Source organism: Salvelinus fontinalis, chromosome 9 (assembly GCF_029448725.1).
Source record: "Salvelinus fontinalis isolate EN_2023a chromosome 9, ASM2944872v1, whole genome shotgun sequence".
NCBI lineage: Eukaryota > Metazoa > Chordata > Actinopteri > Salmoniformes > Salmonidae > Salvelinus > Salvelinus fontinalis.
In genome coordinates, this window is record NC_074673.1 from 8,292,848 (window position 1) to 8,304,864 (window position 12,017).

General features: G+C 44.6%; 1 protein-coding gene across 2 annotated transcripts in view; it reads left to right on the forward strand.

Moving 5' to 3' along the window:
- Window positions 1-3,028: 3,028 nt before the first annotated feature.
- Window positions 3,029-12,017, forward strand: part of LOC129862000 (ETS domain-containing protein Elk-3-like) — a 24,632-nt gene continuing 15,643 nt past the window's right edge. The window contains exons 1-3 of one of the 2 annotated variants that reach the window (XM_055933266.1): window positions 3,029-3,261; window positions 9,301-9,509; window positions 10,072-10,959. In XM_055933266.1, the coding sequence (XP_055789241.1) occupies window positions 9,303-9,509; window positions 10,072-10,959 (1,095 nt within the window). In that variant the 5' untranslated portion in view covers window positions 3,029-3,261; window positions 9,301-9,302. Of the gene's footprint in view, window positions 3,262-9,281; window positions 9,510-10,071; window positions 10,960-12,017 lie in introns of those variants that run through there. The other variant, XM_055933265.1, reaches the window with a different exon arrangement.

The following is a 12,017-nucleotide window of genomic DNA, read 5'->3' on the forward strand; positions in this document are numbered from 1 at the left end:
ATTCTGTGCTTCCAACTTTGTGGCAACAGTTTGGGGAAGGCCCTTTCCTGGTTCAGCATGACAATGCCCCCGTGCACAAAGCAAGGTCCATACAGAAATGGTTTGTCGAGATCGGTATTGAAAAAGTTGACTCGCCTGCACAGAGCCCTGATCTCAACCCCATCGAACACCTTTGGAATAAATTGGAACGCCTACTTCGAGCCAGGCCTAATCTCCCAACATCAGTGCCCGACCTCACTAATGCTCTTGTGGCTGAATGGAAGCAAGTCCCCACAGCAATGTTCCAACATCTAGTGGAAAGCCTTCCCAGAAGAGTGGAGGCTGTTATAGCAGCAATGTTCCAACATCTAGTGGAAAGCCTTTCCAGAAGAGTGGAGGCTGTTATAGCAGCAAAGGGGGGGATCAACTCCATATTAATACCCATGACTTTGGAATGAGATGTTCGACAAGCAGGTGTCCACATACTTTTGGTTACGCAGTGTACCTCACTGGGCACCGACGTCATTTCATCGTCTATTCCACGTTGGTTCAACTTCACAAACAACATTGATTCGATCAGTGTGTGCCCAGTGGGATGGTGCTGTCAATACTAAAGGCTTTGTGTTATAACAAAACCACCATGGGCATTTTATCAACAGGCCAATTGAAATTGTAGGCACTGCAGGCATTTGTCTCTTTTTGTGCCTAAATGACACCTATTGATTTTGAAATCATGTTCTTTAATGAATATATCCTTGCTAGATTTAAATGAACATATCCTGTCTGGATGCGGGTTATCTCATTCCTACTCCAGTTACTTACACACAGGTCCTGTTTGTGAAAAGTAGCCTGCAGGCAATTTGTTATGTCTTCGACTCCAAACCTCATTTTACCAGTAAACGACTCTGTGCTTCCAACTTTGTGGCTACACAAGCAATAACATGTGCTAAACACGTGTATGTGACCAATAACATTTGATTTGTTTTGATTTCTAAATAAATACCTTGTCAAAAGTTGGCTATCGTGTTCAATAGGTTTGCTTTCACCGTATTAAAATGTACCTTTGCCCTCATGTACCCACTCTGGTTTAGTCTAGTTCCAAAATCAATGTACCTGGCCCCGACAATGACACACCATAACGCACACAACCTTGAGGAGTGGACAATGTCTTTTAGTGTCCCCTTTGATATCAATGTAAATGTAATTAAACTGGACTATGTAAAGAGTTACCTAGAATATCTATTCACTAGATACTATCCTATTTTGGCTAAATAACTCTCCCCCCTACCTATAAAACATACCATTTAGCAGTACTTTAGAATAAGCCATGACTTTGACTATGCTCTAAACTGTATGTTCTGTGTTATATGTTCTATGTTCTATACTGTATGTTCTATGTTCTATACTGTATGTTCTATGTTCTATACTGTATGTTCTATGTTCTATACTGTATGTTCTATACTGTATGTTCTATGCTCTGTACTGTATGTTCTGTGTTATATGCTCTATGTTCTATACTGTATGTTCTATGTTCTATACTGTATGTTGTATACTGTATGTTCTATACTGTATGTTCTATGTTCTATACTGTATGTTCTATGTTCTATGACTATGTACCGCTACAGAGGGTAATGCATACGGCCCAGTACATCACTGAGGCCGATCTCCCTGCCATCAAGGACCTCTATACCAGGCGGTGTCAGAGGAAGGCCCTAAAAACACTCCAGTCACCCAAGTCATTGACTTGGCAAGAGGTACAGATGCACCAAATCTGGACCCACCAGGACACTGAACAGCTTTTGCCCCCAAAGCCATAAGATTGCGAAATAGTTAGTTAAATAGTTACGCTCACCCGGACTATCTGCATTGACCCTTTTTGCACTAACTCTTTTGACTCGTCACACACGCTGCAGCTACTGTTTATCTATCCTGTTGCCTAGTCACTCTATCCCTACCTATATGTACACATCGATCTCAATCACCTCTTACCCCTGCACATCGTCTTGGTCCTGATATAGCCATATAGCCAAGTTATCGTTACTCCTTGTGTTCCTTATTTATTCCTTGTGTTATTATTTTTCTATTACTTCTCTTTCTTCTTGTCTGTATTGTTGGAAGGGCCCATAAGCATTTCACTAGATTTCCATTGAACAAGGTTAACTAGACAAAAGCAATGTTGCAACAACAACAACAAAAATCCTTGCGACATGTGTAATGGAAACAGCAGCTATAGGAGAAACTTTCTAAAGATCGACAAAACATTTTTTATCGGTTCGATAAGAGTTAATTTTTATTTTGTTGGACTTTATTTAATGCGACAAATGATGTGGTAAATGTTGTTTTTGTTTTTGTTGAATGAATGATGATTGCAGAATCATTTTTGAAGGTACGCAGGGCACATGTCACAATGTGCAAATCCTTTTGCCCATGCTGGTGCTGCAGCCTGCTATATCATCCACTAATACAGAGCTATTAAAGGCTCTGTGCACCACTTTTGTGAGAAATTCTTATTTTCATTTTTTTTCTCCTCCATTTTTTAAATATAGATTTTTAATTCAGATTTTTCAGGGCGTGCTGCAGCACCATCAGCACACCTACTTCCTGCGACTATGTATACCTGAGACATTAAATAGATAGATGGGAGTTAAGTTATTCATGTGTAATTTGTCTAAATGGGTAATGGAAACACTTCAACCTCTACATTTCTATTGGACACTTTCAGTTTTGACAGCTGTTTTTAATCCACACAAGATAGTTTAACGGAAACACAATAAACTATCCAAACTTTCTAAATGTCCGCAGAAAAACAACTGAACTTAATGGAAACCTAGCTACTGTTAGTCTACACTTGTTGTTTACGAAACATGTGACAAATACAATTGTATTTGATTGGATGTCAGCTTAACTGTTGAGTAAGTTGGAGAGTTACAATATTACCATGTGTGTTATAATTGTCAGCAATGTTGGCTATCGGCGCGTAGAGCGAGAGAGAGAGTGAGAGAGCGAGAGAGAGAGAGAGCGAGAGAGAGAGGAAAGGCGTGTTTACATAGACGTCAACACGCCTGGGGAATCGTAGGGAAGAGGAAGCCAGCCGGCTCTCTGTCTGCCTGCTCTAACTTCCTGCTCAGAAAAAGAAAAAGAAGCCAGGATCCTATTTCAGTCCAGCAGAGCCGTGTAGCCTAGCTAGACGGCAGTCAGTCAGCATGGAAAAACAAGGGCTCATACACATTTAATCAGAAACGTTTTCAAGGAGTGGAAGGAAAGGCAAACAAGAGATCGCAGGTAATGTGAAAACAAGTGAATGTGTTTTTATGTTAAGTTATTATGGTTTTTCATTGTTTCTTTGATAGTGAAAAGTCAACATGGATTTTGAAAGGTAGGTTGATGAATTAGGTAAACTGATCTCAATTATTGTAGATTATATGTCTGAGTAGGCCACAGGTGGACAGGTTGTTTTGTTTCTAGTCTATACCAAAGTTCAACAGACATAAAGCTATATGTGTTGCTGTTTATTCACATGTTTTACTGTAAACTCAGTGTAACAGAGGAATAGAATAGGATCTTTCAGCAAGAGAGTTTCTAGTTTGTCTGGTCTGGAGTAGACTACACAACACTTCTACGAGCTTCCGGTTTGCATCTGTCTGGTAGTGAAAACATCTTCAAACTGTGTCAGTGAGACAGAAAAATAAATAGACAGTATTGGAGTCTGTCTACTTCAACTCTGTCTAATCTCCCGTGTGAATTATGTTTTAGTCATACTATTCTATTCAAAAGTAAGAGAACGAGACAGTTAGATAAATAGATCATAAAAAAGAAGATGGGTATTATACAGAGCTACCGAGATTCAACTCAAAACACCACTTTAGCATTCTGAAGCTGGCCGTATGTAACGACTATGGGGTTCACTCGCAATCGGTGGATGGATTTTCCAGCGAGCGACGGACTGTGAACAGGAAGAGAGCAGATTTAGTCATGGTTGTCTCCACACACAGCACCTAATCACATTAGGAGTTTCCGTTCCCCAAAACACTGGATGGCTTTGTGTGAACTCAAAATAATCAGGAAGATCATGGTTCATATTACAAAGGTGACAAATGTTTTCGCACAAAACTGTGTTTAAATGATTGCTGAGATGACGTGGAAAGTTGAACTTAATTAAATCAAATAAAATTTTATTTGTCACATGCGCCGAATACAACACTTGTAGTAGACCTTACAGTGAATGCTTACTTACAAGCCCTTAACCAACAATGCAGTTATAAGAAAATACCTAGCCATTTGATTAGCTGTTCAGGAGTCTTATGGCTTGGGGGTAGAAGCTATTTTGAAGCCTCTTGGACCTAGACTTGGCATTCCGGTACCGCTTCCATGCGGTAGCAGAGAGAACACTCTATGACTAGGGTGGCTGGAGTCTTTGACAATTTTTAGGGTCTTCCTCTGACACCGTCTGGTATAAAGGGCCTGGATGTCAGGAAGCTTGGCCCTGGTGATGTACTGGGCTGTACGCACTACCCTCTATAGTGCCTTGCGGTCAGAGGCCAAACAGTTGCCATACCAGGCAGGGATGCAACCTGTCAGGATGCTCTCGATGGTGCATCTGTAAAACCTTTTGAGGATCTGAGGACCCATGTCAAATCTTTTCAGTCTCCTGAGGGGGAATAGGTTTTGTCGTGCCCTCTTCACGACTGTCTTGGTGTGCTTGGACCATGTTAGTTTGTTGGTGATGTGGATGCCAAGGAACTTGAAGCTCTCAACCTACAGCCCTGTCGATGAAAATGGTGGCATGCTCGGTCCTCCTTTCCCTGTAGTCCACAATCATCTCCTTAGTCTTGATCACTTTGAGGGAGAGGTTGTTGTCCTTGCATCACACGGTCAAGTCTCTGACCTCCTCCCTATAGCTGTCTCAGCGTTGTCGGTGATCAGGTCTACCACAGTGTCATCAGCAAACTTAATGATGGTGTTGGAGTCGTGCTTGGCCACGCAGTCATGAGTGAACAGGGAGTACAGGAGGGGGCTGAGCACGCACCCCTGAGGGGCCCCCGTATTGAGGATCAGTGTGGCGGATGTGTTGTTACCTACTCTTACCACCTAGGGGCGGCCCATCAGGATGTCCAGGATCCAGTTGCAGAGGGAGGTGTTTACTCCCAGGGTCCTTAGCTTAGCGATGAGCTTTGAGGGCACTATGGTGTTGAACGCTGAGCTGTAGTCAATGAATAGCAGTCTCACATAGGTGTTCCTTTTGTCCAGGTGGGAAAGGGCAGTGTGGAGTGCAATAGAGATTGCGTCATCTGTGGATCTGTTGGTGCGGTATGCAAATTGGAGTGGGTCTAGGGTTTCTGGGATGATGGTGTTGATGTGAGCCATGTCCAGGCTTTCAAAGCATTTCATGGCTACAGAAGTGAGTGCTACGGGTTTGTAGTCATTTAGGCAAGTTACCTTGGTGTTCTTGGGCACAGAGACTATGGTGGTCTGCTTGAAACATGTTGGTATTACAAACTCAGACAGGGCGAGGTTTAACATGTCAGTGAAGACACTTGTCAGTTGGTCAGCACATGCTCGGACTACACGTTCTGGTAATCCATCTGGCCCTGCAGCCTTGTGAATGTTGTGAACCTTTTTCAAGGTCTTAATCACATCGGCTGCGGAGAGCGTGATCACACAGTCGTCAGGAACAGCTGATGCTCTCATGCATGTTTCAGTGTTACTTGCCTCGAAGCGAGCATAGAAGTTATTTAACTCATCTGGTTGACTCATGTCACTGGGCAGCTCTTGGCTGTGCTTCCCTTTGTAGTCTGTAATAGTTTGCATGCCCTGCCACATCTGACGAGCGTCGGAGCCGGTGTAGTACGATTCGATCTTAGTCCTGTATTGACGCTTGCCTGTTTGATGGTCGGAGGGCAGCTTCCGGGTTTAGCTCAGTGTAAATGTTGCCTGTAACCCATGGTCTCTGGTTGGGGTATGTACATACAGTCACTGTGGGGACGACGTCCTTGATTCTTCCGGGAAGAATCCCGGAACATATTCCAGTCTGTGATAGCAAAACAGTCCTGTAGTTTTGCATCTGCTTCTTCTGAGCACATTTTTATAGACCGAGTCACTGGTGCTTCCTGCTTTAATTTTTGCTTGTAAGCAGGAATCAGGAGGATAGAATTATGGTCAGATTTTCCAAATGGAGGGTGAAGGAGAGCTTTGTACGCGTCTCTGTGTGTGGAGTAAAGGTGTTGTAAAAAGAAATTCCCCTCTGGTTGCACATTTAACATGCTGATTGAAATATAAAGGTAAAGCTGACTTTAAGTTTCGCTGCATTAAAAAGTCCCCTGGCCACTAGGAACCCTAAACATAGAATTCCCTCTCTAAACAGTCATTTGTTTTGTCCAAGTATATGTCCAAGGGGTGGAGTGTGAGAGGGACAGTTTGACTTGATCTCATGACCCAGGCAGGCAGTGAGTCGGAAGTGGAACAGAATTGGGGAAATGCGCCCCATAGTGTTGGATCCCCCCTCTCCCTACCAATGTGTCCTTGACAGTAGAATAGGAGGAAGTCCTGACTTTGACAGTTTTGTGGTTTGACATAACAGATAGAAAACTCTAGGGATACTTTGTGCCGGAAATGTGTTCTGACGATGTGTGTGTATGTTTGTGCGTATGTGTCTAGGTGTGTACATGTGTGTGTGTACTACGTAAGCGCGTGTCCGTACGCGCGCGCGTGTGTGTGTGTACGTACGTGTGGGTGCATGTGTGTGTAGGTTTGATAATGTATTCATTGATCAGGGTCAATAATATTTCACTTTCCTCATCAGAACACCGATCATTGAGTTTGTCCAAGTGTCTCATATTAAACCAGAGCCAGAGAACAGAACAGTTTCCAAGACTATTCCCTATGAAGTGCACTACTTCAGATAAAACTATTCCCTATGAAGTGCACTACTTTAGACAAGACTATTCCCTAGGAAGTGCACTACTTCAGACAAGACTATTCTCTATGAAGTGCACTACTTTAGACAAGACTATTCCCTATGAAGTGCACTACTTTAGACAAGACTATTCCATATGAAGTGCACTACTTTAGATAAGACTATTCCCTATGAAGTGCACTACTTCAGACAAGACTATTCTCTATGAAGTGCACTACTTCAGATAAAATTATTCCCTATGAAGTGCACTACTTTAGACAAGACTATTCCCTATGAAGTGCACTACTTTAGACAAGACTATTCCCTATGAAGTGCACTACTTCAGACAAGACTATTCCCTATGAAGTGCACTACTTCAGACAAGACTAGTCAGCCTGTGTGCTAGTGTGTAGACTGTGATTAACCAGGCAGACAGGAACTCATAGGACTGCACATTCCTCCATTAAACGACAAAACCCACCCTGGTCGCTCCTCCTCGTCTTCCCTTCTCTCGCTCGGCCCGTCATACTTCCTGTAGCCTCAGCCAGGTTGGACCGCAGCATACTTCTGGCTTGAGCTGTTGTTCCTAACCCCCCCCCCCCCCCCATCTCCTCTGTTACTTTACATTACACATGTTAGTCTGCACTGTTTTAGTTCACACTGTGACTTGTCTTCACACGTCACAGTGTAGGCTACTACGGGGGTTATACTAGGTATACAATACATTTTGATTGATCCATTATAGAAACATTGTCTATTGTAAGTAGACACCATACAACACAGGCAACAGGCAACAGGCAATAGGCTAGGACCAGCCCAGAGACCTCCTCCGGTGGCTGGCCTGTTCTCCATCCTCCAGGCTACCTACCGCCTGCTCCTAGACAGTACAACAAACCTAGTTCAGTAGTGGGAAAAGTACCCCAATTATCACACTTGAGTAAAAGTAAAAGATACCTTAATAGAAAGTTACTCACGTAAAAGTGAAAGTCACCCAGTAATATACTACTTGAGTAAAAGTTTAAAAGTATTTGGTTTTAAATATACTTAAGTATTAAAAGTAAATGTAATTGCTCAAATATTAAAGTATAAATCATTTCAAATTCCTTATATTAAGCAAACCAGATGGCCCGATTTAATTTTTTACATTTTTTATTTATGGATAGCCAGCGGCACACCCAGACATGATTTATAAACAAAGCATTTGTGTTTAGTGAGTCCTCCAGATCAGAGGCAGTAGAGATAACCAGGGATGTTCTCTGTTTAGTGAGTCCTCCAGATCAGAGGCAGTAGGGATAACCAGGGATGTTCTCTGTTTAGTGAGTCCTCCAGATCAGAGGCAGTAGAGATGACCAGGGGTGTTCTCTGTTTAGTGAGTCCTCCAGATCAGAGGCAGTAGGGATAACCAGGGGTGTTCTCTGTTTAGTGAGTCCCCCAGATCAGAGGCAGTAGGGATGACCAGGGGTGTTCTCTGTTTAGTGAGTCCCCCAGATCAGAGGCAGTAGGGATGACCAGGGGTGTTCTCTGTTTAGTGAGTCCCCCAGATCAGAGGCAGTAGGGATGACCAGGGGTGTTCTCTGTTTAGAGAGTCCCCCAGATCAGAGGCAGTAGGGATGACCAGGGGTGTTCTCTGTTTAGTGAGTCCCCCAGATCAGAGGCAGTAGGGATGACCAGGGGTGTTCTCTGTTTAGTGAGTCCTCCAGATCAGAGGCAGTAGGGATGACCAGGGATGTTCTCTGTTTAGTGAGTCCTCCAGATCAGAGGCAGTAGGGATAACCAGGGATGTTCTCTGTTTAGTGAGTCCTCCAGATCAGAGGCAGTAGAGATAACCAGGGGTGTTCTCTGTTTAGTGAGTCCTCCAGATCAGAGGCAGTAGGGATAACCAGGGGTGTTCTCTGTTTAGTGAGTCTGACAGATCAGAGGCAGTAGGGATGACCAAGGATGTTCTCTGTTTAGTGAGTCCTCCAGATCAGAGGCAGTAGGGATGACCAAGGATGTTCTCTGTTTAGTGAGTCCTCCAGATCAGAGGCAGTAGGGATGACCAGGGGTGTTCTCTGTTTAGTGAGTCCTCCAGATCAGAGGCAGTAGGGATAACCAGGGGTGTTCTCTGTTTAGTGAGTCTGACAGATCAGAGGCAGTAGGGATGACTAGGGATGTTCTCTTGATAAGTGCGTGAATTTGACAATTTTCCTATCCTGCTAAGCATTTAAAATGTAACGAGTACTTCTGGGTATCCGGGAAAATGTACGGAGTAAAAAGTACAATATTTTCTTTAGGAATGTAGCGAAGTAAAAGCTTTCAAAAATATAAATAGTAAAGTACAGATACAAAAGTAAACTACTTCAGTAGTACTTTAAATAGTTTTTACTTAAGTACTTTACACCACGGCACTGGTTCCATGTTGATGCCATTAATGGTCTATGACCCTCTAGGTATGGACAGTGCCATCACGTTGTGGCAGTTCCTGTTGCAGCTGCTGTTGGACCAGAGTCACAAGCATCTGATCTGCTGGACGTCCACTGACGGGGAGTTTAAACTGCTCAAGTCTGAGGAGGTGGCCAAGCTATGGGGGCTCCGCAAGAACAAGACTAATATGAACTACGACAAGCTGAGCAGAGCCCTGAGATACTACTATGACAAGGTACAGACCTCTTGTTTGTTTGACATTTGGTTTTGATATTACTCCACTCAAGGTACAGCGCTCTTGTATTAGAATACTCCCACGGACAATTATCTCTGCACTGTTTATTTGACATTTCGGGTTATGTGACATTTCACGGTAATTTCATATTGTTAGTTGTTCTTCTTTTTCAACTCGAAGATCTCCACTGGCAGATAGTTCCACTTCCTCTTGTTTCACCTAACAAACAGCATAGCCCAGAGACGATGATGCATCACATACCCACACACTGTAGAATTTCAGACATTTTGTCATCATTTTTACATGGCTTTGGTAGCAATTCATTTTTCTATGTATGAAATGTTGAAATCAAAATGGTTGCGTCAACATTGATCATTTAGAGTTCTGTTATTTATTGACAATAGAAAATTAAAATATATGTTGTCTTCTTATCAGCTCATAAATGTGTATTTGAATCTTTTGTGTGTAATTATATCTATGAATAAAATATTAGGGAATTCACAAAAACATTTTTCGGTTCAACCTGCACACTAATCTCATAATAATGTTCCATGTGCCCCAGAACATTATCAAGAAGGTGATCGGACAGAAGTTTGTCTACAAGTTTGTCTCGTTCCCGGAAATCTTAAAGATGGACCCAGCAGCAGTAGAGATGGGCTTGGCTTCCGGCCGGGTGACGCTCCACGAGGACCAGGACATCCAGGACCTGGATGTGGAGGAGGAAGAGGAGGAGGAGGCGCAGCAGCAGAGGAGGGCCCTGGGGGCAGCGTTGGGGGCGGCTGCGGCGGCCCAGCAGGCTGCGTGTCATAACAAGTACTTCGGCTCTGGCCTCTACTCCTCCTTCAGCATCAACGCCCTCCATTCTCCTCCAGAGGAGCTGCTCCGGGCCCTGAGGGAGAGACAGCAGGACGAGGCCCGCTCTGGAGTCATCCGATTTGGGACGGGTACCACCGAGAGGACTCCACCCTCACCGTCCCTCATCAAGCCAGAGCCTTCATCACAATCCTTCAGCACCCACAGACCATCCAAACCCTCCGCTCTCCACCATTACACCCACCACCAGCACCAACGCCACTCCCCGCCCTCCTCCTCCCCCCACAGCCCTAACCCCCAGCCAGGGCTAGGCCGAGGAGGTTGGAGCCCAGAGGCTGAAGAGGAGGAGGGGGAGGACTCTGACCAGGGAGCCCAGCCTCTGAATCTCTCTTCTGGGCATAGAGAGAGAGAGCAGGCCCAGCAGCCTCCGGAGAAGAGGACCAGTGGTGGTAGTAGGGTTAGTGGTAGTAGTCATGGAGACAGTTGTCATGGACTCCCACCCAAAACCAATAAGCCCAAAGCCCTAGAGATCTCCGCCCCCTCCCTGCTCTTGACAGGAAGTGATATCGGCTCGATAGCCCTCAATAGCCCCGCCCTACCATCCGGATCCCTCACCCACGCCTTCTTCACTGCACAGGTATGGTGAACTATACTGCTACTTGAACATGATGCCGCACCAGTGAATACTTAACACTAGCATCATTAATAAACCCTATTTACAACATTAAAAAGTCAGGTAAACTGATTCCACTCCATATCAGGTTGTTGTTGTTGGGGAAAGACTTTCCCACTCACATCTCACTGGTGAGTGATGCTAGTTAATCTTCTCTAAGATAGAGAATAGTGTTGCAGTGATCTTTCCTTCCCATCTGCACTGAGGCCTGCCTGGTTACAAGGATATCTTTCCTTCCCATCTGCACTGAGGCCTGCCTGGTTACAAGGAGATGGGGGCTAGAGTCTAACCAGAGTTACAGACCATCCTAGAGACACAGAGAGAGAGAGAGAGGGTATGAGAGAGAGAGTATGAGAGAGAGAGGGTATGAGAGAGAGAGAGAGAGAGAGAGAGGGTATGAGAGAGAGAGAGAGAGAGAGAGAGAGAGAGAGAGGGTATGAGAGAGAGAGAGAGAGAGAGAGAGAGAGAGGAGAGAGGGTATGAGAGAGAGAGAGAGAGAGAGAGAGAGAGAGAGAGAGAGAGAGAGAGAGAGAGAGTATGAGAGAGAGGGGTGGTATGAGAGAGAGAGAGAGAGAGAGAGAGGGGTGGTATGAGAGAGAGAGAGATGGATGGTATGAGAGAGAGAGAGAGAGAGAGAGAGAGAGAGAGAGAGAGGGTATGAGAGAGAGAGAGAGGGTATGAGAGAGAGAGGGTGAGAGAGAGGGTATGAGAGAGAGAGAGAGAGAGAGAGAGGGTATGAGAGAGAGCGAGAGAGAGTATGAGAGAAGGTATGAGAGAGAGAGAGAGAGGGGGTATGAGAGAGAGAGAGAGAGAGAGGGGGTATGAGAGAGAGAGAGAATGAGAGAGAGAGAGAATGAGAGAGAGAGAGAGAATGAGACAGAGAGAGAGGGTATGAGAGAGAGAGAATGAGAGAGAGAAAGAGAGAGAGAGAGAGAGAGGGTATGAGAGAGAGAGAGAGGGTATGAGAGAGAGCGAGAGGGTATGAGAGAGAGAGAGAGGGTATGAGAGAGAGAGAGAGAGAG